General features: G+C 43.5%; 3 protein-coding genes across 3 annotated transcripts in view; all 3 read left to right on the top strand.

Annotated features, from left to right (window-relative positions):
* LOC146978026 (uncharacterized) overlaps nt 1-23278 on the top strand; it is a 46368-nt gene extending 23090 nt beyond the window's left edge. Inside the window, exons 2-5 of the mRNA XM_085790806.1 lie at nt 22157-22388; nt 22536-22631; nt 22754-22777; nt 23214-23278. Of these exons, the coding sequence (XP_085646932.1) occupies nt 22172-22388; nt 22536-22631; nt 22754-22777; nt 23214-23263 (387 nt within the window). The 5' untranslated portion in view covers nt 22157-22171 and the 3' untranslated portion in view covers nt 23264-23278. The remainder of the gene's footprint in view (nt 1-22156; nt 22389-22535; nt 22632-22753; nt 22778-23213) is intronic.
* Nucleotides 1-27967, top strand: part of LOC146978025 (major histocompatibility complex class I-related protein 1-like) — a 95807-nt gene that overhangs the window by 26157 nt on the left and 41683 nt on the right. The gene's annotated exons all lie outside the window — the stretch shown is intronic.
* LOC146978028 (major histocompatibility complex class I-related protein 1-like) lies at nt 26302-27901 on the top strand. The gene is made up of 4 exons (XM_085790450.1): nt 26302-26357; nt 26560-26828; nt 27190-27468; nt 27573-27901. Exons 1-4 carry the CDS (start codon nt 26302-26304, stop codon nt 27899-27901), a joined length of 933 nt encoding a protein of 310 aa, XP_085646576.1.

Below are 27967 nucleotides of genomic sequence, written 5' to 3' on the forward strand. Positions count from 1 at the left end.
ATTTGCCAAACCAATGAAATATTGTTGGCTTCAGAGGTTTAAGAGTAACCAACAATATAAGACACAACAAAAACAAAGAGAGAACTGAAAGTGCATCCTTTCATTTTGTGACTGCTGTCTCACCAAGAAAATAGAACAATATATAGGCTACAGTGCCTTGCAAAAGTATTCATACCCCTTGAACTTTTCCACATTTTGTCACATTACAACCACAAACTTAAATGTATTCTATTGCAATTTTGCATGATAGACCAACACTACAGTAAGTGGCACACAATTGTTAAGTGGAAGGAAAATTATGTTGTTGAAGATTTTTTACAAATAAAAATCTGGAAAGTGTGGCGTGTGTAGCGTGGTGCAGAGTGAAGCTACCCTCCACTACACATTTAATTTGAATGTCTTTCATTTTGTTCTGCAAAGAGCAAAGGTATGTATTTTATCATCACAGTTCGCCACACACACACACACACACACACACACACACACACACACACACACACACACACACACACACACACAGAGAAACTTCAGACTCAAGTGTGTGTTCTCATTCACTGAACATACTCACTATTCTAACACAGAAAAATCATGAACATCTGTACCAACATCCAAACAATAAATCATGTGACTGCTGGATCACTATTCTTGACCAGTTTCATCATGTATATTCAATATATCAACTTATAAATACACAGTATCAATCATGTTTAAACATTGTCAAATTAATCAACTCAATCATGTATATCTATTTTAACCTATTTATTTATTTATCTATGAACTACACTAGCAGTCCGGGCTCTAGACCGGCTCATAGTTTTCCTGTTGCTCGAGGTAACTAGGCAACCAGTGCTAACTACAGGCTAGCCGTACGGTACATTACCGAGTAACGTCCATAAACAATAGCACATGACGTCCGAACGGGATAATAAACCAGCACATAACACAGTCCCCCACTCGTTACATAATTCTAACTCTCCCCTTCTTACCTGCAAAGAGCAAAAATATTTTATCATCACAGTTCGCCACACACACACACACACACACAACTTCAGACTCAAGTGTGTGTTCTCATTCACTGAACGTATTCACGTGCGACTTCCTTGTTCCTGAACACACACCGTGTAGCGAACGCACCCTCTGCTGGTCAGAGTTAGGTACTGCATACTGCTAGGTAGTCTCGCTTGCCAGACCCTCCTCCAGAAAAGAAGGACTGCTAGGTAACTACATTTTTCAAACAATAAACTACCCCTTTCTTATCATAAACACACAGACAATTATTACCACACTCTGAACATGAGCTATACTAAATGTAAAGCATATTAAACATGTAAATAATAATAATAATGTAGGTATATTAAAGGGATAGTAGCATTTTTTTTTAAAAGTGGGGTTGTATGAGCTACAAATAGCCCCTAAGTACTTTAATTGCAGTAGAAGACTCTCTGCACTCCTCCCGTTAGCAACGCCAGCCCATAGCCCTGCCCAGAGATTTACAACATCTACATTGTTGTGAATGGACCCAAAGAAACGGCCTATTTTCGTGGCCTAAAAGAGGTTTTACCTGAAAAAAAAAATACACAGTTCCATTGTTCACTATAATATAATTTTTTCCAGCCCTTCAAAGTGCAGGAAAAACACAGTTTTTATTTGGACCTAACCAACTGCTGATCGGCGGGCGCTAACCCTGGGCGGAGGGATACGTGAGTTGGTTAGGTCCAGTGCTTAATTTGTAAATCATGAGGTGCCGGAACGCAAAGTACATATGACAGCTCAGGGATGACGAGACGGGCACAGGTCCCGGAACGTATGCGGCGCATGTCGGGGGGGGGGGGGGGCGATGATGGCGGACATGCCATGCTGTGGGACACAAGCCTCAATTTCAAATATAGGCTATAGCCTACTCTGTACAGCACAGGCAAATGCCCACATCACCACAGGCAGGAATTTTCTCAACAGGTCAAAACAAACAAAAAAAAGAGCTTATAATAAATCACACAAATCTTTCTATTATTCAAAGATTGGCACGGCGGCCTATTAAGAGACAGTATGCTCAGCTCAGTTGTGCAGCAAAACCTGAATTTTCCATAAGAAGCCAGGGATAGTAAGTCTGCTTCAGCTTGAACTGAGCTGCTGTCCAAACAGTTGTGCATCCCATCCCTGACCTGTCGCTGGACGTCCCACACTACTCTCCGCTCACTGCCTCTCCTCTTCTTCTGAACCTCCCTGCTGTCAGCGGGCTGATGCCAGGGTCCAGCCTGTTGCTCCGGCCACTGTTTCCCATAGTTTCAAATAAATTACGTCCGCCACGAATAGATTTTTCGGCAATATCGTTCCGTTCATTCATCTCGCTCTTTCGCCGTTATTGGCGCGCGCGGCACACACACGCACACACACGCATGCATACACACATGCACACACACGCACGCACACACACACACACACACACACACACACACACACACACACACACAGGCAGAGAGGGGTGGAGAGAGAGAGAATGGCGAGTGCAGCAGTGCACAGCGCGGTAGAAGCGAAACTATACCGGTCAGTGCGTCAACTTCAACAGATCTCCAACTCTTTCAAATGACGTTAAATCTATAAACAACATGGAATTATGGGGATTTGTTCTGTAAATTAATAAATACATATTATTTTATTTTAAACATTTTTAAAACGTTTTTTTTAATGAGAGGTGCCGGATCTGCCCAAATAAGTACCGGAACACAGGGAGGCCAAAATTAAGAGGTGCCGGATCTTGTTCCGGCAGGATCCGGCTCAAATTAACCCCTGGTTAGGTCCAAATAAAAACTGTGTTTTTCCTGCACTTTGAGGGGCTGGAAAAAATTATATTATAGCGAACAATGGAACTGTGTTTTTTTTTCATGTAAAACCTCTTTTAGGCCACGAAAATAGGCCGTTTCTTTGGGTCCATTCACAACAATGTATGTTGTAAATCTCTGGGCAGGGCTATGGGCTGGCGTTGCTAACGGGAGGAGTGCAGGGAGTCTTCTATTGCAATTAAAATACTTAGGGGCTATTTGTAGATCATACAACCCCACTTTAAAAAAATGCTACTATCCCTTTAACCCACCGATGGCTCTGTATGCCACACGTGCATATGTATTCAGCCCCCTGAGTCAGGGGGGCTGAACACTTTGTTGGACCACCCTTCGCTGCAGTTACAGCTCCAAGTCTTTTGGGGTATGTCTCTGCACATCTACAGACTGCAATTTTTGCCCATTCATCATCATCATCAACCTTTATTTAACCAGGCAAGAAAATTGCTAATTGCTTATTTAGGCAATGTGAGCAGCATTTCCTACTTTCGGTTTCACGGACGCTGCCTGGCGGGTCATTGGAATAACGCCGCCGAATCGCCGTTCATGGTCGGAACTACGACGGTATCTGATCGTCTTCGAACCTCTGACTTTAGTTCTTGATGAATGAAAACATTCTTGGCAAGACGTCCATCTTGCGCCAGTCAAAGAATGCAGTGTGAAAACACTATGCTTTCCAAATTGATTGTAGTGGAGGGAGAGCGGAGCACAGAGCATGTGGGAGGAGAGCGGAGCAGACGAAGAGAGCCACGTTAATCAGACAGTGAAATAACACGCTTTTTTCATAATAACACACTTTTTTTTAAATAAAATAGTTGAAACAGTTGTAACAGTTGTCCATGTGCGATATTTTTCCTCACAGATCCGTCCTCAAATCACTTGCAATTAAAAGAAGGAATGCCACGGAATTAAATTGTCCCGTTAATAGGCTAAACATATGTCTTATAACGGCAACGCACACTTCAATAAAGGAACCATTAACATTTCAGCCTAAATAGGCAAAAAAATGTAATATTGGCGGATACATTTTTTAACACAGAACGAGATGGTTGTCACAGCAGCAGTGCAATGGGCTCTATGCACAGCTCCACTACTTCCTGAAATAAGCCAGCTCGTTTATTTCCTGGCTTACATTATTGGACCACAATAATTAATAATGATCTGAACTCACAACAATGGTCAGACACACCTGGATTAATCAGTTGGTCCAATAATGTAAGAATTCGAGTAGGTGAAATGGTACTCAGATGCCGCCCAAGCCGAGCGAGTACTCGAGTACTCGGATATCGGCTACAGCCCTACGTTGCACCATTAATGGCATTTCTGAAATTTGAACTTGGTCAGTGCATTCCCAAACTCCAAGGCAAGGCAAGGCATATTTATTTATATAGCGCATTTCATACCAAGGCAACTCAATGTGCTTTACGTAAAGACAAAACATTTTAATAAAAGAATGGCATAAAAGCAAACATTTTTTTAACCATTTTTTAGAAAGTAAAAAAATTGTAAACATTAAACATAGTTAAAGGGATAGTTCACCCTAGAATGATATTTCGCTCATTATCTACTCACCCTCATGTTGACTAAGGGCTGGAAGAAGTGTCAGAGTCCACCGTCCCTTCTCTGAGTTACAGGGGGTCTTGGAGTAGCAGTGCATGTCCATATAACGGTTGCAAAGGGACACCAGAGCTCTTCGTAAAAAAACACACACCAAAAAACATCCAAATACCTCCATGATGCTCGTATGTAATGTCCGTCTTGTGCTGAAGCCCCAAATTGCATAATTGTCCCGAAAAAAAATTAAATAAGTCTATATTTTAAGCTTGTTTGTAGCGGAAGCTTCTCGAAGCTCCTCTTCCTGGTCTGTCCAAATCTCGCGTGATTTGCGCCGGCGTCAGTGCGGTTCCTATGGTGCGGTTACTGCGAATCACGCGAGATTTGGACGGACCAGGAAGAGGAGCTTCGAGAAGCTTCCGCTACAAACAAGCTTAAAATATAGACTTATTTAATTTTTTTCGGGACAATTACGCAATTTGGGGCTTCAGCACAAGACGGACATTACATACGAGCATCATGGAGGTATTTGGATGTTTTTTGGTGTGTGTTTTTTTACGAAGAGCTCTGGTGTCCCTTTGCAACCGTTATATGGACATGCACTGCTACTCCAAGACCCCCTGTAACTCAGAGAAGCCACGGAGGAATCTGACACTTCTTCCAGCCCTTAGTCAACATGAGGGTGAGTAGATAATGAGCGAAATATCATTCTAGGGTGAACTATCCCTTTAAAAGCAGGAGCAAAGAAGAATAAATGAAGTTTAAAGGTCCTAAGAGCTCAGCCATAAAAGAGAAATGTTTTTAAACCAACACTAAGGAACTTTTCAACCTTCATATAATATTTTCATAACTTTTGTGATGGTACATCGACGTACAACTGGTTGAATGACACCTCTGTCATGGCCTGAGGGGTCTGTATCGCCTTCACTGGCACTAAGCAGCTTTGAGGAGCATGGCAGTAACCCGGCTCTCACGATCCAAGTCTTCACCTGAAGAATGACCAACTTTATTCATATAGCACTCATCAAACACTGACAATAATGAAGTTTGCAGCAGCAGAGTAGTTTTCCTGACAGTGATGACATATTACAGCTGCACAGATGAACTCATTCAATAATCAAAACACATTGTTTTCTCTACTTGACTGGATTTTTACTCCATCAGACTGTAACTGTTTCCTAAAAAAGAACCCGATTTACTTGTTTCTGTTTTTAATCCACATCATCAGGGTCAATGTCAACAATGTTAAGTATGAGGCTCCAGCTTGACTCCACTTGTCTTCTTTGTGATCGTTACAAACTCACTCAGTTCATTAAAACACAAGTCACAACATCTGTGGTTCTCTTCCTCTACAACTAAAGATTAAATGCAACAAAATAGAAAGTTAAAGGTGCCATATGTAAGAATGTGGCCGAAAACGGTTACTGCAGTCAAATTCAAAACACAGTGATCTTGTTTTTTCTGAGCTGTAGACAAACTTTTTAAGTATTCCTCTATGACTCAGCTTATTGATATCTTCAACAGTTTCTGATATTTGGCCGCTTTAAAATCATTAAGTTTTTTGACAAAATCCAGCTTTATAATGGGTGTGTGTTGCGTCTAACAAGCAGGGCTTAGAGTGAGTGACATCATCGCTAGAGTGAGAGGGATCGAAAAGACATTCAGGATTTTTTCTGGATAAATTGCCAGCACGGCCACAAATTAAACTCTAGACACATGATTTCCTCACTGGTTTGTAGCCACACTTGTCGTGTCTCATTTGATGTGCTCAAAACAGCAGACAGACTTACAGAATTGTCTCTATGAGCCTAATTGTGCAGCTAGACCCGCTCCAGTGGCTCATCCACTTCAATATAAAAGTAGGAGCTGATTTTTTTAGAAAAACAGAAATGCCCCCCTTTTCTACCTTGCGACCCTGAGAAAAGTTTTTGCCCTACAAACATTTAATGCACATCAATGTGCTCAGGAAGGTCTCCTTGCCCCAGTAGTCATGGCCACATTCTGATAAGAGGTACGGTTCTCTTTTTCTGGGCTGTTTTCGGAAGCTGCTCAGAGCACAAATCTCTCTGCTCTGCTCTGCTCTGTGTAGTGCAGTGGCCAGCTGTTGGGGCCAGCTCGTTATCGAAGTCTATAAATAGAACAGTGCAGGTGCAGCCTGGCCGCTCGTTAAGATGTTTTTAAACACAGCCCCACACACACACATGATAAACCAGACTGACAGAGGATGTCCACGCACAAACACAGGCATCACACTCACACAGACAGACACACACAGACACTCACACACAGTCACACATGCACACATACACAAACACACAAACACAACACTGTTCCACACAGTAAAATGTAAGCAGTTAGTTGAGTCGCCATGGTAACTTCTGAGGGCAGGCTGCCAATCAATCAGATCATTAGGGAGAGAGGAGTTCTGTGGCTTTCTGCACATGTACACGCAGACAGAGAGACCGTCAGACACACACACACACACACACACACACACACACACACACACACACACAGAGGTTTTCAGCTCACATTCATCAACCTCTCAATTATTTTATACTTTTGATGTAAACATCTCCAACAATTTATATTTTTCTCATGAATTTAAGTTCAGACGTTTAGTCTTTCCAACTCTATTAATAGTAGTACAATTACAGGTGGAGCCTGGGACATAGGACGCAGCTTTTAACATCTATCTATCTATCTATCTATCTATCTATCTATCTATCTATCTATCTGTCTGTCTGTCTGTCTGTCTGTCTGTCTGTCTGTCTGTCTGTCTGTCTGTCTGTCTGTCTGTCTGTCTGTCTGTCTGTCTGTCTGTCTGTCTGTCTGTCTGTCTGTCTATCTATCTATCTATCTATCTATCTATAAACCCTTTGTCTCTTTTTTCTCTCTTTTTCTTTCTTTCTTTTACTCCTTCATTTGTATTTTACATAACTTCTTTCTATCTTTCCCTCCCTATCCATCCATCCATCTACCTCTTTCTATCTATCATCCCCCTCTCTCTTTTTCTTCTTTCTTTCTTTCTTTCTTTCTTTCACCCCATTTCTTTTTACTTCTTTGTTTCTTTGTTTTTCTTTCTACTCCTTTTCTCTTTCTGTTTATACCCCATTTCTTTCTTTCTTTCTACTGCTCTCTGTATATCTCTCTCTTTCATTTATCCACCCCAATATCTTTCCTTCTTTCTTACTACTCCTCTGTCTCTTTCATTCATTCTCTATTCTCTTTATGTTCTATTATTCTGTTTTTCTTACCTTTTTCTTTCTCTATCTACCCTTCTCTCTGTGTCTTCTTTCTTTCTGTCCTTTTGTTCTTTCTTTCTCCATCTACCCTTCCCATTTTCTTTCTTTCCTTCTGTCCTTTCTTTCTATCTTTCTTCAGCTCATTCAGCATTGTTTCAACAATTTCTTCAGCTCATTCAGCATTGCTTTCAGCATTCACACCATTTCCATTCTTGGAAATGTTTTTTCTAGTTAGTGTGAATGCTGGAAGCATTCACACTATTGTTATTCGGTTCGGCCATTTTCTGCCTTTCTTCGTCATGTAACTAGTCCTTCATACTTTGTGCTATTTCAACAATTCAAATATCAAAATGTTCAGCCTTTTCGGGACAGGTGTGCTATGTCTTTTCTCTTTTCAACTGTTCATACTTTTTGCAATATTCAACTATTTCTGATTTTTTTTTTCCCCATAGAGAATGCATTGGAACAGTCTTGAAACTCTTCAAATCTTCTTACTTCTTTCAGCCTTTAAAGCGTCCACATACTTTCAGCTAGAGACTTCATTCAAATTCTGAGCTGTAGACAAACTTCTAATGTATTCATCCTGTATGTACAACTTTTTCATAGCTTGTACCGTTTTTGAGATAAATCCTTTAAAAGCACATGAGGATTTCTGACAAATTTCACACTTTTCAATGAGTGTGTATGGGGTTGGGTCAGAGTGAGTGACATCATCGTTAGAGTGAGAGGGATCGAAAAAACATTCAGGATTTTTTCTGGATAAATTGCCAGCACGGCCACAAATTAAACTCTAGACACATGATTTCCTCACCGGTTTGTAGCCACACTTGTCGTGTCTCATTTAATGTGCTCAAAACAGCAGACAGACTTACAGAATTGTCTCAGTGAGCCTAATTGTGCAGCTAGACCCGCTCCAGTGGCTCATCCACTTCAATATAAAAGTAGGAGCTGACTTTTTTAGAAAAGCAGAAATGCCCCCCTTTTCTACCTTGCGACCCTGAGAAAAGTTTTTGCCCTACAAACATTTAATGCACATCAATGTGCTCAGGAAGGTCTCCTTGCCCAGATAGTCTCTACCACATTCTGATAAGAGGTACGGTTCTCTGTTTTTTGGCTGTCAGGAGAGCTGCGCCAAGCTCAAAACTGACTGTTCTGCTCCTGCTCTGTTGTGCAGGTGGCCATCAAGTCTCACACACACACACACGCACACACACAGTTAACCTACCCACAGTGCCACCCAGTAAAAGGTAAGCAGTTAGTCACCATGGTGCAGGCTGCCACACAGGTGTATTCAATCAGATCATTAGCACATGGAGGGGTTTTGTGGTGATCAACTATTGTACTTGTATTGTTCTGGCTATGTGCTGGTCCATAGAGTCAGAGGAGGTTGGTCCTCCTCTATTTTTTAGAGGCCAGATGAACATCAACATATTTTTTAGAAAGAGTAACTGGTTGAATTAAACCATCACCACATCATTTCATGTCTCCACCAAGTTCACTTTCCTCCTCCTCCTCTTTTTCTCCCTCCTTCCTCCCTCCTCCTCTCCCTCCTCTTCTTCTCCATCCTTCTGCCTTCTTTCTCTCCCTCTTCCTCCTCCTCTTCCTCCTTCTCCTCTTCTTCTCCCTCCTTCCGCCTTCTTTCTCTCCCTCTCCCTCCTCTTCTTCTCCCTCCTCTCTCCTCCTCCTCCTCTTCTTCTCCCTCCTCCTCTCCCTCTCCCTCTTCCTCCTCCTCTCCCTCCTCCTCTTCTTCTCCCTCCTTCCTCCCTCTTCCTCCTCCTCCTCTTCTCCCCCTTCCTCCCTCGTTCTCCTCCTCTCCCTCCTCCTCCTCTTCTTCTCCCTCCTTCCGCCTTCTTTCTCTCCCTCTCCCTCCTCTTCTTCTCCTTCCTTCCTCCCTCCTCCTCCTCTCCCTCCTCTTCTTCTCCTTCCTTCCTCCCTCCTCTCTCCCCCCCCCCTTCTTCTCCCTCCTCCTCTCTCTCTGCCATTCAGCCCAATGCAATTTATTTCACAGCAGAGTAGCAGGAGCTCAACTTTTTAATTCGCTGGAATGGGCATTATACTTTGTTTGATTTCATCAAAAAATAGTCACAAGTCACAAAAAAGGTCCTCTACTTACTTGTTGTGGCTCATTTCTTTTTTTTTTTAAGTATCATTGAAAAATCTCACATTCATCAAAGTCTCAACCTCCCTTCTGGACAGCTCTGTCTGTAGTCCAATGGGTAAGGTGGCTGCTTACCAACCTCAAGGTCACTGGTTCAAATCCAAGAGGGGCACTCTTGTTATGTTATGTTGAATTCTGCTCCCCTCCCCCACCTTCAATTGGTTACAGGTGTTCGTTAAGCGCCACAGTTTGCAGCACATCATCACAATCAATGACAACATGTTTAGGTGTGTGCTCTCTGTGGTGAAATGGCAGAGTAAAGGTTTATTGATCATGAGGCCATGGGTTCAATTCCTGCCTCATTCATGTGGTACTTTCTGATAGAGACTTCATTCAAATTCTCATCTGTAGACAAACTTGTAATGGCTCATTTATACTCTTTTCTTTCTTTCTTTTAAGTATCATTGAAAAATCTCACATTCATCAAAGTCTCAACCTCTCTTCAGAAGTCAGTGACCTCTTATACATGGATTTCTTTTACTCTTCTCTCATTGAATCTAACTGTGGTGAAGTGGTTAGGTCAGTGGGCTGATGTATTGAAGGTTGTGGGTTCAATTCCCTCCTTGGACATGTTTCTTGTATGCCATTCCGCATGTCTTTGTCAATTTATTCTGCTAATTCAGCATGGTTCAGCAATGGCTTTCAGCATTCACACCATTTCCATTTTTGGAAATGTTTTTTCTAGTGTTTCTTGTTATTTTTCGTCCTCTTCCGGACGATTTTCGATTCGAGTTGCAGGCCAAATTATATATCAAAACGTGCGTCTTGATCGGGATCGGTGTGCTATTACTTTTCTCAACAGTTTACGAATTTTTCGCGACATAAGTCGCGAAAAACTGCGCAAAATTTTGCCTTGAAGTCAATGGGACGGGCGAAAAAAAAAGAGCGAAAAAGACCAATCATTGGAGTTTAACAAACGTCTACTGCTCAGGCATACTTTCACCTAGAGACTCCATTTAAACTTTAAACAGTAGACACAAGTCTTGTGTATTGGCGTATTACTCCACGTTTTGATAGGTCATATAGTTTTTGATCAATCCATGATCAATGACCATGATCATTTTTGGAGAAATTATTAGATTATAATGGGTGTGTATTGCACGGAATGTTCGTGTCAGAGTGGGTGACATCATCGGTTAGAGTGGGAGAGATGCCAGAAAAACTCCAGATTTTTTCTCTATCCAAACTCCAAACGGCCACAATTTACACTCTACACACATAATTTCGGCCACGGTTGTAGACGAGCTCATCCTTGATCTCTTAATCTGCTCAAAATATCAGAGAGACTTACAGAATTTAAACTCTGAGCCTCTGAGTGCGGCCACGTCTGTCTCTGCTCCTCATTGAGTCCAATACAAATATTTTCTGAGAGAAGCAGAACGGCCTGATGTTTTAAAACTGCCAGCGTCGCCAAAATATTTACTGTAGAAACACCAAATCGTACCGAAATTTTCAGTAAGTCCTTAGAGCAAAGTTGATCTGTGTTTTGTTCTGATAGGAGTTACCGTTTTCTCACCCTAAGCCTAAATGTGAGACCGGTGCAGAGGCAGAAAATGGCTCTTTTTCTCCACGTTTCTGTCTGTCTCAGCCTGCGGGGGCCCCTATCGCCGTGGTAACCTCTTTGATCCTCAGGCCAGAGCTCGTTAACTTCATAAACAATCCACCTGGCGCTCGTTTAAATGTTTATAAACAGAGACACAGCTAAATCAGACTGACACAGGATGCAGCTACTAACTAACTATGTGTCAAGTCAGTCACACACACACACACACACACACACAGACTCTAGAGCCAGCTTCATGTGATTACAGTCACACACACACACACACACAAACACACACACACCTTCATGTGATTAAAACACAGTTAACGTGCAACAGAATTTAAACTTAAACCATGATTTAATCTGGTTTTAAAGTTAAACCTTGTTGGTGTCAAATGCGTCAAATGCCTCTCGTGGGAGCAGCTGATAGAGTCCCCCCCAGCTGAAAGCAGCCCACCCCACCAGCCAGAGGGTCCAGGACCATAGGGACTGCAGTGGAGGAAGGCTGCCTTAACACCCTGCACAATGGCACCCAGTACACAGAAGTTAGACAGGACCAGTCAGCCCATCACCTGGTCCGTTCAACAAATCAGTTTATGCTACTGTGATTTATGTAGCCTAGTTAAATACTACAGTAATCATCATAGTGTATTGGCAGGAAAGACCATTTAAATCTGTATCAAATATCGATTAATGAATTAATCGATAATTTGCATGTTGGTCTTGGTTAAGTACCACCTTGAAAAAAAAAACAATGTTTTGTTGCTTAAGCTATTCAGTCATTCAATGGTATACTAAAATCCATGTGAAAAAAATGCTTCTCACTGTTCTCAGGTCAAATATTTATATGCTGTTTAATTGCAGATTAATTGTTTTAATTGAGTCCTGGCCCTATTACACAAGACACACACACACACACACACACACACACACACACAGTTAACCTAATGTGATTACAGCTCCTCCATATCAGTGCTTATAGAAAGATGATCATGTGTCTGTCTGATCAGCTCTGTCTTGACCTTAAGATCGTGGGTTTGATTCCCATGTTGACAGAGATGGCACAACCGGCAGTAGCCCCGTGGCCCATTCAAAATTTCCCGAGAGGAAATTTTCTAGTTTTAGTTTATTATAGCAGGACAGTGTACAATACCAGCCGGCCCCTGGCATAAACACTCTATGCGGTTGTTTAGGGCCTCAGCCGTCAGGTGGGGCCACATGATCAGAAGGTACTGGGTTTCAGTTCAAGTCATTTTAACACTGAGGTCGGCGCGCGCGTTTACGCGACAGTCTTGATATGTTTTTGTTTATATTTCGGTCATTTTATGCCGTAGAAATGCGGTTTAACTGCTCCCGTGACCGAGGGACGGCTCTCCTCTTTCAAATACACCCGCCCTCGGTGACCTACGTTATTCACAGCCAGGGTTTGAGAGCCAATAACAGAGCATGGTGCACGCATCGTCCCCTCTCACTGTGCGTAATTGGTTGAATCCGTTGTCCGTCAACTTGAGCATACGTGATTGGTTGAATCGCCTGTCAGTCAACTTCGGCCAACCAATTGGCACTCTGGGATCACTAAGGTCCTTCCTATCACAGTTTTAGCTCCATGGTTTACCTACAGCGGCTGGCATGGAGAGAGACGGCAGAGGAGACCGAACCTGTCAATTAAAACAACGGTGAAGCTTCAAACCCACAGAATCGTTAGAGAAGCGGTGGTGACGGTGCTTCAGACGCTGAAAGTTTTGACTCATCTGATGAGCATGATTATTTAAAAAATATATATATATGGAGAGGTGTGATTGGGAGGAACGGCCTCCCCGATCTGAACCCGAGCGGTGTTTTGTTATTGGACTTCTGTGCTAGCCACAGTCTGTCCATAACGAACACCATGTTCGAGCATAAGGGTGTCCATCAGTGCACGTGGCACCAGGACACCCTAGGACGGAGGTCAATGATCGACTTTGTAGTCGTGTCATCTGACCTCCGGCCGTATGTCTTGGACACTCGGGTGAAGAGAGGGGCTGAGCTGTCAACTGATCACCACCTGGTGGTGAGTTGGATCCGCTGGCAGGGGAGGAAGCTGGTCAGACCTGGAAGACCCAAGCGTATCGTGAGGGTCTGCTGGGAACGTCTGGCAGAATCCCCTGTCAGGGAGGTCTTCAACTCCCACCTCCGGGAGAGCTTTGACCGGATTCCGAGGGAGGCCGGAGACATTGAGTCCGAATGGACCATGTTCTCCACTTCCATTGTTGACGCGGCAGTCCGGAGCTGCGGCCGTAAGGTCTCCGGCGCCTGTCGCGGCGGCAATCCCCGAACCCGGTGGTGGACACCGGAAGTAAGGGATGCCGTCAAGCTGAAGAAGGAGTCCTACCGAGCCTGGCTAGCTCGGCGGACTCCCGAGGCAGCTGACGGGTACCGGCAGGCCAAGCGGACTGCAGCCCGGGCGGTCGCGGAAGCAAAAACTCGGGTCTGGGAAAAGTTCGGGGAGGCCATGGAGGAGGACTACCGGTCAGCCTCGAGGAAATTCTGGCAAACCATCCGGCGCCTCAGGAGGGGGAAGCAGTGCTCCGCCAACACTGTTTACAGTGGAGGAGGGGAGCTGTTGACCTCGACTGGGGACATCGTCGGGCGGTGGAAGGAATACTTCGAGGATCTCCTCAATCCCACTGACACGCCTTCCGTCGAGGAAGCAGAGGCTGAGGATTCAGAGGTTGATTCATTCATCACCCAAGCTGAAGTCACTGAGGTAGTCCGGAAGCTCCTCAGTGGCAAGGCACCGGGGGTGGATGAGATCCGCCCTGAGTACCTCAAGTCTCTGGATGTTGCGGGGCTGTCGTGGCTGACACGCCTCTGCAGCATCGCGTGGCAGTCGGGGACAGTGCCTCTGGACTGGCAGACCGGGGTTGTGGTCCCTCTCTTCAAAAAGGGGGACCGGAGGGTGTGTCCCAACTACCGGGGAATCACACTCCTCAGCCTCCCGGGGAAAGTCTATTCCAGGGTGCTGGAGAGGAGAATTCGGCCGATAGTCGAACCTCGGATTCAGGAGGAACAATGCGGTTTTCGCCCTGGCCGTGGAACGCTGGACCAGCTCTTCACCCTCCGCAGGGTGCTCGAGGGCGCATGGGAGTTTGCCCAACCAGTCCACATGTGTTTTGTGGACTTGGAGAAGGCTTTCGACCGTGTCCCACGTGGCATCCTGTGGGGGGTGCTCCGAGAGTATGGGGTCGGAGGCCCTCTGCTGAGGGCTGTACGGTCCCTGTATGACCGGAGCAGGAGCTTGGTTCGCATTGCCGGCAGTAAGTCAGACCTGTTCCCGGTGCGTGTTGGACTCCGGCAGGGCTGCCCTTTGTCACCGGTTCTGTTCATTATTTTTATGGACAGAATTTCTAGGCGCAGCCAAGTGCCGGAGGGGGTACGGTTCGGGAGCCACTTGATTTCATCTCTGCTTTTTGCAGATGATGTGGTCTTGTTGGCTCCCTCGAGCCAGGACCTTCAGCATGCACTGGGGCGGTTTGCAGCCGAGTGTGAAGCAGCTGGGATGAGAATCAGCACCTCTAAGTCTGAGGCCATGGTTCTCGACCGGAAAAAGGTGGCTTGCACCCTCCAGGTCGGGGGAGAGTTCCTGCCTCAGGTGGAGGAGTTTAAGTATCTTGGGGTCTTGTTCACGAGTGAGGGGAGAACAGAGCGCGAGATCGACAGGCGGATCGGTGCGGCGGCCGCAGTAATGCGGTCATTGTATCGGTCCGTCGTGGTGAAGAAGGAGCTGAGCCGAAAGGCAAAGCTCTCGATTTACCGGTCGATCTACGTTCCCACCCTCACCTGTGGTCATGAACTCTGGGTCATGACCGAAAGAACGGGATCCCGGATACAAGCGGCCGAAATGAGTTTCCTCCGCAGGGTGGCGGGGCGCTCCCTTAGAGATAGGGTGAGGAGCTCTGTCACCCGGGAGGAGCTCGGAGTAGAGCCGCTGCTCCTCCACATCGAGAGGAGCCAGCTGAGGTGGCTCGGGCACCTGTATAGGATGCCCCCTGGACGCCTCCCTCGTGAGGTGTTCCGGGCATGTCCCACCGGGAGGAGGCCCCGAGGAAGACCCAGGACACGCTGGAGTGACTACGTCACTCGGCTGGCCTGGGAACGCCTTGGAGTCCCCCCGGAAGAGCTGGAGGAAGTGTCCGGGGAGAGGGAAGTCTGGGGATCCCTGCTCCGACTGCTGCCCCCGCGACCCGGACTCGGATAATGCGGCGGACAATGGATGGATGGATGGATATATATATATTAGAAAGTTCAGACTTAAACTCAGCTCCAGCTCTGTATACAGACCTGAGCTCTTACACTTTTTTTTTTTTTACCTTTCACATAGCACAGACACAGTGACAACACACATTATATGAACAATGTAAATTGTGTGTTTTCCATTTATTTAGTAAATATTTTTGTTTGAAGAGGAAAAAAAGCTAATTTCTCATTAAAAAAATCTGATGAAGCTTTGAAGTCAATATTCAACTTCTTTTATCTCACATTTAAGACATTTGGTGAAAATAGAATGCCAGAATGACAACATTTATGCTCAAAAGGCGATTTTACTCAATTTCATTGTTTCAACTTGTTTTCTACACTTATCTATTACTGTATTCACATCCTATTTCAAGCACCAAAAGAGTTTGTTCTCATGACTGAAGGAGTGTTTTCACAAGGGATTTGAAATTTTTCAGAAAATTTGGCCTAAGTTATTTCTTTATACAGTGTTCTAGGACAAATTGGCCTCAGTGTACTTAGAGCGGAAGATTAGACATAAAACACTTATTGTTACATCTGTCTATCAAACATGTCTGTTTGAGTGCATGTGATTTGGTGTTTGCGCTTAGAGTGGGCCACAAAAAAAATCTTGTTTAGGGCCACCAAAATGCTAGGGCCGGCCCTGCATTAGTCACTTGTAAAACAATGAAACAATGAAAAGATGGTTGTACCAGATTTAGAGTAAAACACCTTTTGTTTTTATAAACACACAAATTATATCACTTGAAGAAAAAGAAACACACTACACTGTATGTACAGGACAAGAGGAGTTACTCTTCCCTGGCTACGTAGCTACAGTGCTATGTAAATATTTAGCAGGTATACTGTATAATGTTTACCATGTTCTCCATGTTACTTTGATGTGTTAGCATGATAATTGGCAATAAACACAAAGTGTGGCTGCAGCATTTGTTTTGTGTTTGATCATGAACCAAAGTTTCTCCCCAAGCATCTGTTAACGCCAACATCTGTGGGTCGCTGAAAAGAGTAAAAGAGTTGGTTCTCACTTTCGTTTTCTCGTGCAGAAGATTATTCCAGTAACACACCCTGCCAGCAGGAGACCTATCCCAACAGCTCTCCGGATAGTAATGTAGAGAACTGAAAGATCAACTGAAACAACAGAAAATTTAAGTGAACATTCAAGCAGCTGATGGACTGTGTCAACTGGCGTCTTTTAAAAGGGTCTGAAATGCATTTTGTTTTCTGCACCAGTGCTCCCTGCTGCTCCTCACAACTGGTTGACACATTGATTCACTCATACAGCAGGTATGTTTGCAAATTTATATTCCAAATGTATTGAGTTTGCATGACGACCTCACACAACCACACATCGGCTAAACCACACTAGCAGAAGTGAGGTCACCTGGCAGAGAGAGACTGTTGAAGCTTTGGTGTTTTTCTGTCTGTAAGTGGTGAAACTGTTCTCGATTTGTTACAGAAGAACACGTATCAAACAACCGGTGTGTTCACCACAGTTCACAGGAAATCAAACCAGCAGTAAACACATCACTCAGAGTCATGTTGGTTGGTTGATCAGGGAAACTATAGAGCATTCAAATGTCACTTCACTGAGTGGATTTAACATTACAGCCCATTATAGATCATTATATAGGCTATGTTTGCAGTGAACACACATTGCTGTAGTGTTGCTGATGGTGATGGTTTACCTCAGTGATGTAAGAGGCAATGAATCAATGTCAAAAATATAAAACACTCAATCAAAAACTCAAATCAGCACAGCAAAAAATCCTGTACAGAAAATCTTTTGAAATGAATCAATAAAACAACCAATGTGTCTGATTCCAGCTTTACCTGAGTTGGTCCTGATGTGAGCTTTGTCCAGTTTGGTGACGATGTCGTCCCTCATTCCAGAGAGCTGAAACACACACTCACAGTTCCCCCAGTCTTCAGCTTTGACAGATGAGAGGTAAATGATCTTCTGGAAGGATCCATCATGGTTGGGGAGGATCTCTCCTTGGTCCACGTCCTCATGAAGCTCCTCTCCATTTTTCCTCCAGAACATCACAGCTCTGTGAGGGTAGAAACCTGTAGCGTGGCAGCTGAGTGGAGAGGAGGGAGTCTTCTGGAGGAGAGACACTGAGGGACGGACTGGAGAGAGAGAAATGTGTTTTACTCCATATTCACGATGTTTAAATCTACATCAGGTCATGTGACTCTACCTGTTCTCATCAGAGAGCTCCTTCCATAGTTCACATAGTTCTTCAGCCTATCAGGACACTGCTGGGTGAGGAAGTTCTTCAATTGAATTAATGAAGCTCTGTCCTTGTCCCACCTCTGTTTAATGAAGAAGGCCTGTGGTGTTGGAGCGATCCATGTCTCTGTCTCTAGATCAAATAATAAGAAGTCTTCTCCATCGTAACCATACTGGTTATAGGCAGAAACCTCTTGAGTCTCATCGTCCCATTCACATCCAAACATCCTCTGGTAAATGTGGACACCTGAGACAGAGACAGAGACAGAAACTACTGTCAACTACAAACTGAAAGTGTTTTATGTGAAATAACATGTTGTTACTCAAATTTAACAGTATATGATCAATGATTTCAATCACACATTCTGCAGCATAGAGGTTGGAAACATTCACATATTTACAACATGAAACAGACAAACACTCAGACTTAATTGGAACAAATTCTAGAATGAAATGACAAATCACAAATTGACAATCACAATGATCATGTGTTATCTCTAGATTTCTTTGCATAAATACAGTGAGACATGAATTACCTTCAGTGTGGTTGAAGAGCTGCATCCACTCCTTCATGCTGGAGTTGAAGGAGCATTGACCAACACGACACTCCTCAGTGAGTGTGTCCATGTGTGTTGGATCCTCTTTCAGTAGTTTTGTCATCCAGTCCTGTTTGGGTTCAACTCCTCTGCTGTTACTGTCACAGTAAATCACCTCAACATCATCAACCGTCGTCACAGCAACAAACTCCGGCCAGGTTTGGATTCCAGACACACCAGTGAATAAAAACTTCAGGGAGTGGGTCACTGCAGCACATTTTCACAAATAAATAATAAATACAGAAACATAAATAATAAAATAAGATTAATTTTTTGAACAAATTATTATCATTCATCCATTTTCTAGAAACGATGTCCCATGTTACAGTAATTAAAGCACAGGCTGCACTAAAGCAGAGTCACATGATTAAACAGACACAATAAAATGATCAATATACTTGCAACTGCAGGTGATAAAAGTTCATTTGTAGAAGTGGATACTATAAGATCAATAATCTGGTTTTATTTGTAGCATGCACCTTTTTCCCAGTAATTCCTAAATGTTACACTCATCACTTTTCTCCTTATTATTGAATAATTTCCCCCTCACTAGCTCACATTGCTGCTGCTGCTGCTCGGTTTTTATTTGCCGTTTCTGGTCTGTACATTAGGGATGTCACAGATTCAGCAGCACAGCCTTGAGTTGTAGTTTTGACAAAAGGTCTAAAGAGGCATCGACTTCAGTGTAAAAGTTCCTGAGATGTTAAAACAAAAAAAGTTACAATAAAATGTGATCTTACCTGGAGATGCTGCGTGACAGCAGAGGAGCAACACAAATATTGTTTCCATCATGTTGTTGTATGGGAAACAGTGACAGCCGAGGGGAGGAGAGAGGTCTGAATGTGGCTGCACAAAAGGAACAACACCAGTGCCCACAAAATTCACACCTGTACAGCTCACAGGGTCTTTAAAATATGTTTCAGCTCCAAAGTGTGAGAAATAAAGAAGTCAGTGGTGTAGGCGGGAAAATAGTAACATCTTTTTGCTGTGATTTATTGTCTCACAAGGTGCTAAAGCCACAAAACACAGTTCCTTACAGGTAAGTTTCCATTCAGTGTCTTTACTGTATGTAAAAACAAAAAGCTGCCAAACCATCAGAAACTGTTTGTTTCCCATCTCGCACCTGCAGCTCGTTTCCTGTCCTACTGCTCCATCTAGTGGTCAAACATAAAAACTACAACCAACATACTGTATGTTTTTTTCCTCCTTTCTCAGTGTCATGAAACATATTGAATATTGCTGAAATATTACAGTTTTAGACACTGTCACTCTCATCATCCAATCACAGTGCAACATCTTTTACATTAATAATGTTCATAACATAGTGTCACAGTTCTTTAGATGAGTTTCAAAATGGCAGAATCTCCCGATCACTGTCCAGAGTGCTGATCCTGGAGCTGCTCCTGGTACATGATGTTGGTGCAGCATCCTCTTCTCTTCCTCACCGTCCTTCAAGACAAACAGGAAATAAAGGGTGGAGATGAAACCCTTGCTTATACACTGAGAGAAAAGACAGCAGGTAGAATACTTACTGTTAATAAGCTGAAACCCTGAAATACAAATGAGAGATACTGATGTCAAAGAAATGAATTGACTTTCACAGAGTACAGCCCATAATACTGTCACAGGTTCATCCTGACGTCATCACTGGAGGATAAAAACATTGTTGCTGACCTTGTATGTTCTCTCTGCACATCAGTCCACAGATGCAGAGAATCAGCAGCAACACAACAACAACAACAGCTCCACTGACCGGACCGACAGGAAACTCTGAGGGAGGAACTGGAGCCAGAACAATAATATTCACATTGTTGCAGCTCAATAAAACCAAGTTGTCTAAGTGCTATCTCTGAGGAGACTTGTCTCCTCAGAGATGAAATTTGGCGTAAAGAAACTAAGGGACCTACGGGAAAAAAAGGTCAGAAGAAAGGAAGATCGGCTGATGTCACTCTTACCCATGTTGGTCCTGATGTGAGCTTTGTCCAGTTTGGTGACGATGTCGTCCTTCACTCCAGAGAGCTGAAACACACAGTCGTACCTCCTCCAGTCTTCAGCTTTGACTGATGAGACGTCCAGGTCAACACTCATCTGGAAGGATCCATCATGGTTGGGGAGGATCTCTCCTTGGTCCACGTCCTCATGAAGCTCCTCTCCATCTTTGGTCCAGAACATCAGGGCTCTGTGAGGGTAGAAACCTGTAGCGTGGCAGCTGACTGGAGAGGAGGGAGTCTTCTGGAGGACAGACACTGAGGGGGAGACTGGGGAGGGAGGGGTCACATCTTAAAACAAGGTGATGATACAGTGGTGGTTCGGTCTGATTGGTCGATATCAATATTGTTGATCTTCGACAGCCAGCTTAAGTTCGACCACCACATCAACCAGATCACCAGGACTGCCTTCTTTCACCTCAAAAACATTGCCCGTGTCCGCCCCGCACTCACCAACTCTGCTGCTGAAACCCTGATTCATGCTTTTATCACATCCAGACTGGACTACTGCAATAGCATCCTATACGGTTCATCATCCAAACTCCTCAATAAACTCCAGTACATCCAGAACTCTGCTGCCCGTCTGCTCACCCACACCCGCTCCCGAGAACACATCACCCCTGTCCTCCAGAAACTGCACTGGCTCCCCGTCGCACACCGTATACAATTCAAAATCCTCCTGCTCACCTACAAATCACTTAACAACCTGGCCCCCACCTACCTCACAGACCTTCTTCACCACTACAACCCCCCCCGTGCCCTCCGATCCTCAGCAGGAAATCTCCTGACCCTACCCCCCCGGACCAAGCACCGAACCTGGGGGGACAGAGCCTTCTCCGTTGCCGCCCCCACCCTCTGGAATTCACTCCCCCAACCCATCAGAGACTGTACAGACCCCCACACCTTCAAATCACTTTTAAAAACCCACCTTTTTAAACTGGCTTTTAACCTATAAATTAAATTTGTGTATTTTGTTCTTGTATTTTAACTGTGATAATTTACTGCATTGTATTTTAAATTGTGTTTTTATGTAAGCGTCTTTGAGCACTTGGAAAAGCGCGTTACAAATAAAATTTATTATTATTATTATTAAAAGCTGAGCAGCTGTGCACAAACTAGAGATGGTTGACAAGTTTCCAGAGACAATAACCTGCTGCCTCCACAAGGGGGCAGTAAATTACCAGATGAATGTAAACAGACTCCTCCTACACTCTTGTGTTCTGACCTGTTTATCTGTTCTGGTCTTAAAATGTGATATTTTATATTGACCAGAGAAGCCCAGTAACACCACCGTCCCCATCATCTCTGCACTGGTTCCTCTGGCTCTCGTCCTCATCGCTGTCACTGGATTCATGGTTTAAAACAGAAGAAAGGTGAGAGAGGAAAGTAGACATTTTGACTTTTGATCTTTTAGTTCAAGTTTTTTATCCAGATTGTAAAGCTAAATGAGCTTGAGTTCACTAAGTCTGACTAAGTAGAGGAGAGGATCATATTCAGTGGTGATGAGCTGATTACACATCCTGTCATTTACAACTGATTTGTCTTTTCTCTTGGTTTCAGCCAATGACCGTCCATCCCGTAAGTAACCCCCCTCCGCCACCCCCGCCACAGTCTCGAAAAATCCTGTGTGAAACTCAGATCTTATTTGTCATTTGGACCTCTCCGTGCCTCCACCCTTGGTCCAAAGCGAAACTTTGCAGCAAAACAGAGGGGCGGCGCCGTTCTACCCTCACAGAGCCCTGATGTTCTGGACCAAAGATGGAGAGGATCTTTATGAGGACGTGGACCAAGGAGAGATCCTCCCCAACCATGATGGATCCTTCCAGATGAGTGTTGACCTGGACGTCTCATCAGTCAAAGCTGAAGACTGGAGGAGGTACGACTGTGTGTTTCATCTCTCTGGAGTGAAGGACGACATCGTCACCAAACTGGACAAAGCTCACATCAGGACCAACATGGGTAAGAGAGACATCAGCAGTTGAGCTCTAGTACTGTCACTCTAGAAGAGACCGTCTTTAGGGGAAAGTCACATGAGGATCCAATAAGAAAATGAACAAATTGTCTGTGCCAGTCTTAATATCTCATTTATTTATTTTTGTTCACCAGAGAAGCCCAGTAACTTGTCCGTCATCATCATCCCTGCAGTGGTTGTTCTCCTCACTCCTGTCTTTATCTTCTGTGGATTCATGATTTACAAGAAAGGTGAAAGAGATACTTGATCTAATGATTGTCACAGTTGATGCTTTTATCCAGATTGAAACACTGAAACAAGCATCAGTTCTCTGCTGCTCCTAAAATAATGTTTCCTCTGTTTTATACAGTAGCCAAGCAGCGAACACCTCCAGCTCGTGAGTAAAACTTATTTCATTTTAAATAATCAAAGAATCTTAACTTCACGAATCACTGTAAACACTTATCTCTCATTTTTCATTTCCTTGTTAACAAAAGTTAAACTTTTAGCTCTGCCTCTGCTTTAGCTTCGGCTTAGAACAGGATGAGAACGTAAACTTACACCAACAGAACATTTTTATGATTACATGATGTTTCTCACATGTGTCCACTTGCCCAATGTGTATATTAATAACACGTCTATATCATCTTAATAGACCATGTGATCAGCTCTATGAACACCATCAGCCTGAGAACATGAAGAAGATTCATTAGTCAGTTTGAGTTGTAGTTTACGCTCTCGGCTTCCTCAGTAAAACTTCCTGTGGTTGTGTTTGATCTGCTGTGATTAAAAGTGGAGGAGGGACTGAGAGTGTGTTCACTCTGCTCTTCCAGCTCCTGTCAACAGCTCTGAGCTCCATGAGAGACTGAGTCCAGAGAGCTGATGAAGACTGGGACACTTCATGTGGAACAAGTCAACCTGACATGGACTCTTCACACTTCCTGTTGGCAGTCGGACGCCCACCTGGCAGCACATGATGTACACTGTCAGTGTTCGTACTTCTTTGCACCATTTACACCGTTCACATACATTCATACAGGTCTTGAACCTACATGCCAACAACTGTTGGATTAGGGTGACCAGACGTCCCAGATTTTCGGGGACAGTCCCCGATTTGGCCGATCTCTCCCCGGTTAAAGCTGTCCCCGGAAATGTCCCCGATTTGAATGGGTGGGAAAAAAGTTGCGTATGGATGCAAACTCCAGTTAAAGGTTAAACCAGTTTAACTAACGTGCTGACATTACGTGCGCGGTAAATGGCTTGTGTCGACCGGATGGTCTCTTTTTGTTTGCTTTTTTTAAAATAAAACATGCGCGCTGCTCCCGCTGTGCTGCGGCTCATCCACGCCAGAACAGCTGAGCTCCTCTGCTCGTCTGTGCAGCTGCAGGTGAGAGACGGGGGAGCCGGCTGGAGAGCGCGGCACCGTCCTTACAGGGTGAAGCACGCGTTGCAGGTTGCACTCAGAGTTTGTTCTGACTTTCTATCACAGGGAGTGCACAGCATAAGTGTAAATCCTCTCATGTAACGCTTTGCTATAAAATATGGCTGAAGTCACGAGTGGAAGTGTGCACGTGTTGACAAGCTCCCATGAGTTGATTGGCATAGCTATAAAAAACTAAAAAAAACATAATAATAATAAGAAGAAGAGGAATCAGAGTCAAATCAGAATCCAAGTTCTTCATGATATCGGTTAACAGTTTGTGTCCAAACAAATATTATTTAGCTCCTAAAAATAATTTGGCTTTGTTGAGCATCTGTGCCTGCAATAGTGACAGTCTGGCAGAGATGGCTAATAAAATAGGACTCTTATATGTCAATGGGTGTAGTGGCAGAAGCCTTAGCAATGTCCATGAGTCAGAATAAACTAACTACACTGTAATAGAGCGTTCACACCGAACGCGACAGACGCGAATACAATCTTTCCACGTCGATCATGGCTGATATCACCACCGTTGCTGCGCTGTACTTGCTGTACAAGTCCCAGAAACACCGGAAAACCACCCGCCGTCGTGTCTGTGTGTGTGTGGTTTTTTTTTTGTTCACTCTGTGTAGAAGACAGCAGCAGTGCCCACACACAGCTCACGTTACAATTAGCTTCTCCTTCATGAGTGTAAACAACCGTACAGAGAAGTGACGTCGTCGGCTTGAACTCGTAGCTGATTGGATGTTGCGGCGCGATGCCGCCTGAAAAGTTTGATATTTTCAACTTTATTTGCGTCGCTCCAGACACTTCAGACGCTCCGTCGCCCGAGGCGTTCCATTTGCGCCGCCTCCGCCTGAATCGCGCCATTTACATTGATTTTAAATGTAGAGTTGCCGCTCAATTCACGTCTATTGCGTTTGGTGTGAACGCCCCTTAAGAGATAATATTTGTATTATATTTACTGTATTAGGCTGCACTGTGTCATTTTGTAACATTTTTGGTTAGTGGTGTGCCACGGGATTTTTTTAATGAACAAAATGTGCCATGGCTCAAAAAAGGGTGAAAAACACTGAGCTCCAGAATCCAGTGTGAAAGTGTTTCATTGTTTGTGGCAGAAGCCTCTTTCAGCACTGGCTTCTGTTTTGTTGTTGTTGTTTATGTCCTGGTTGTTTTTCTGGTTTTGATTGTTACAGCTCTAATGTTAAATGCTGGAGACATATGATAGAATACAGCTCCTGCAGCCTGAACAGAGGTGGCTGTTCTCTAATTATAATACAGTAGCATTTGATGATGTTGTTTATTGCTGATGCTGTTGAACTGGTAGCCAGAAGTGACTGAGAGGTTGGAAGGGTTAAGGGTAACTTCTTATTGGCTACTCATTTGCGTTGTCAAAATACATTAACATGTAATTACCCCTGTTATTCATTTCATAACGATAACATTTGAATTTTGACCACCGCGCTGAAAATGTCCCCGATTTTCATTTCGGAAAACTGATCACCTTATGTTGGATGTCATTATTTTGCATTTCACATTTTCTCCTTCTCCCACATTATATATAATAAGCCATTTTTTATACTAAACTTTCTTACAGCAAAAAAGAAAATAAATAATAAAAACTGCTTAACCTGAGCCTGCCTCTAGTTTCAGAGACGTTTACCAGACCTTTCAGAGAAAAACAAATAAAAAAACAGATGTTTGTTATTAACTTATGTATCAGTGTGTTTCTCAACAGAGATAAAAACATCCTCAGCTTAAATTTCTTTAGTTATCAGCAGTATCCTTCAAATATCAAATGTACTGTTTTTTATATTTTCAATAAAGTCTCCAATGTTTTAAAGGTTTAGGTCACCATATGTTGGTAAAATGCTTCTTAATTTGCGGTGTATTTAATTTGACATGGATACCAAATTACCACTGGAATTATATTTTATTTCCATCTTATTTCAATCATGTCACTGAGTTTATGATTCATGTTTCTGTGTAAAGTTCAGTTTGATCTGTTTCTGCAGACATCTCTGTCTCAGCTTGTCTGCTGCTAAAGTCCAAAAACATATATAATTTCTCACATGAAGATCTTTATATAATGATAATGATGAACTTAATTTACACTATGAAGCATTTGATCACACACTGTCTTTAAAAGCAGCAGTGTCTGCAGCAGTAGTTGTACTTGAACCAGCAGCAGCAGCAGTATTGTCTTTATAATCACTGAACTGGGGCCCGTTAACATCAGGTTCATCAGGAGCCACAAAGCTGCTGTTCACACAGTTGGTGACTGGAACTGAACTGACTGATCACAGAGCTGATTGATCTGTTAATATAAATAAAACAGCAGAGAGGACTCTGACCTTAACTTGTCCTGTTGATTAATATAAGAAAGTTTGTTATCAGAGAGTCTGTAAATCATTACCGTTGAACCTGTCGCAAGACTCTATACCTGAGCACAAACACTTCAACATGCGCTTGTGAAGACACAACAATTTTAACTAAAGAAAATGGAGAAATTATTTTTGTTTCTTCTTCTCTGTCACAGTTCATCAGCAGGTGAGATCACATTTGTATTGAAATTTGTTTACATTTATTTCAGTCTTCACTTTACTTTCTACTCAGCTCTGGGTTTTACTCCTGTGTCACTGCTGCATGATTTGGTTTTACTTTTATCTCAACTGGATTTTCAGCTGAATCTAATTGAATATACCACATTTATGAGGAGTGAAGGTTTATATTTATAATAAAAACCTTGTCTGTTCTACAGTGAAACACAGCCTGAAGATTTTCTCCACTCTGTTTTCTGGAGTCTCAAACCTCCCTGAGTTTGTGGCTCTTGCATTATTTGATGACATTGAGGCAGGATACTGTGACACCGACACAAACACACTGGAACTAAAACAGAACTGGTTGAAAAGAGCATTGGATGATCACCCTGAACATGAGCAGTGGTACAACAAAGAGTGTTTTGAGTTTCTGCCTGTTTTAAGATCCAGGATTCACCAGGTCAAGCAGCATTTTAACCACAGTAAAGGTAGGTACAGTCTGTATTATGTTGTATTTAATGTTGTTTTGCTGCTGAACAATGATAACCAACTGATTCAGTGTCAGTGACTCTTCAAAGTAAAACTACAAATGTGTTTCATCACTTCATAAATAAACTATGTCACTGAGAGGCTGAGGTCCGGCCTAACAATAGGCTTTATAAACCATAACCAACCATAATATAAATCACAAAATTCAGTCCTCTGATTGTTCTCCTACAGATATATGTAGATAAAAATCACTAATTAAATGTTTTTGAATCTGGAACAGCAGAGGACTGTGAGAAAGGTCTAAAACTGATCATCTGACCAGAGGAGACATAATCTGTCCTTTAACTGTCTCTGTCTCAGGTGTCCACATCTTACAGAGGTTGGCTGGATGCGAATGGGACGATGAGACTGGAGAAGTTACTGGTTTTCTTCAGTATGGTTATGATGGAGAAGACTTCCTGTCATTTGACATGAAGACTCTGACATGGACGGCTCCAAAACCACAGGCTGTCATCACCAAACTGAGTTGGGATGCTGACGAATGGAGAACAAAACACAATGAGTACTTCTTAACTCAGATTTGTCCTGAGTGGCTGAAGATGTACTTGAACTATGGGAAGGACTTTCTGCTGAGAACAGGTAGAGTCACATGACCTGATGTAGTTTGATGATCACAACAATATTGATATCGACCAATCAGACTAAATCACCACTGTATCATAACTCCTCGTCTCTCTCTCCAGTCCGTCCCTCAGTGTCTCTCCTCCAGAAGACTCCCTCCTCTCCAGTCAGCTGCCACGCTACAGGTTTCTACCCTCACAGAGCCCTGATGTTCTGGACCAAAGATGGAGAGGAGCTTCATGAGGACGTGGACCAAGGAGAGATCCTCCCCAACCATGATGGATCCTTCCAGATGAGTGTTGACCTGGACGTCTCATCAGTCAAAGCTGAAGACTGGAGGAGGTACGACTGTGTGTTTCAGCTCTCTGGAGTGAAGGACGACATCGTCACCAAACTGGACAAAGCTCACATCAGGACCAACATGGGTAAGAGAGACATCAGCAGCTCCTGAATGTGACGTCATGTCTGTGGTTTGTTGGGTATTTTAGTCTTTGTTCTAGTAGTGCCAAAACCCCCT

Source organism: Trachurus japonicus, chromosome 11, assembly GCF_045865225.1.
Source record: "Trachurus japonicus isolate A0001 chromosome 11, Traja_1.0".
Classification (NCBI taxonomy): Eukaryota; Metazoa; Chordata; class Actinopteri; order Carangiformes; family Carangidae; genus Trachurus; species Trachurus japonicus.

Bases quoted from the DNA above. Each gene is read 5' to 3' on its own strand.
- LOC146978028 (XM_085790450.1), top strand. From the start codon at position 26,302: ATGGAGAAATTATTTTTGTTTCTTCTTCTCTGTCACAGTTCATCAGCA. The intron at 26,358-26,559 runs CACATTTGTATT...TGTCTGTTCTAC, and splicing joins AGTTCATCAGCAGGTGAGAT to AGTGAAACACAGCCTGAAGA. The intron at 26,829-27,189 runs GTAGGTACAGTC...TCTCTGTCTCAG, and splicing joins GCATTTTAACCACAGTAAAG to GTGTCCACATCTTACAGAGG.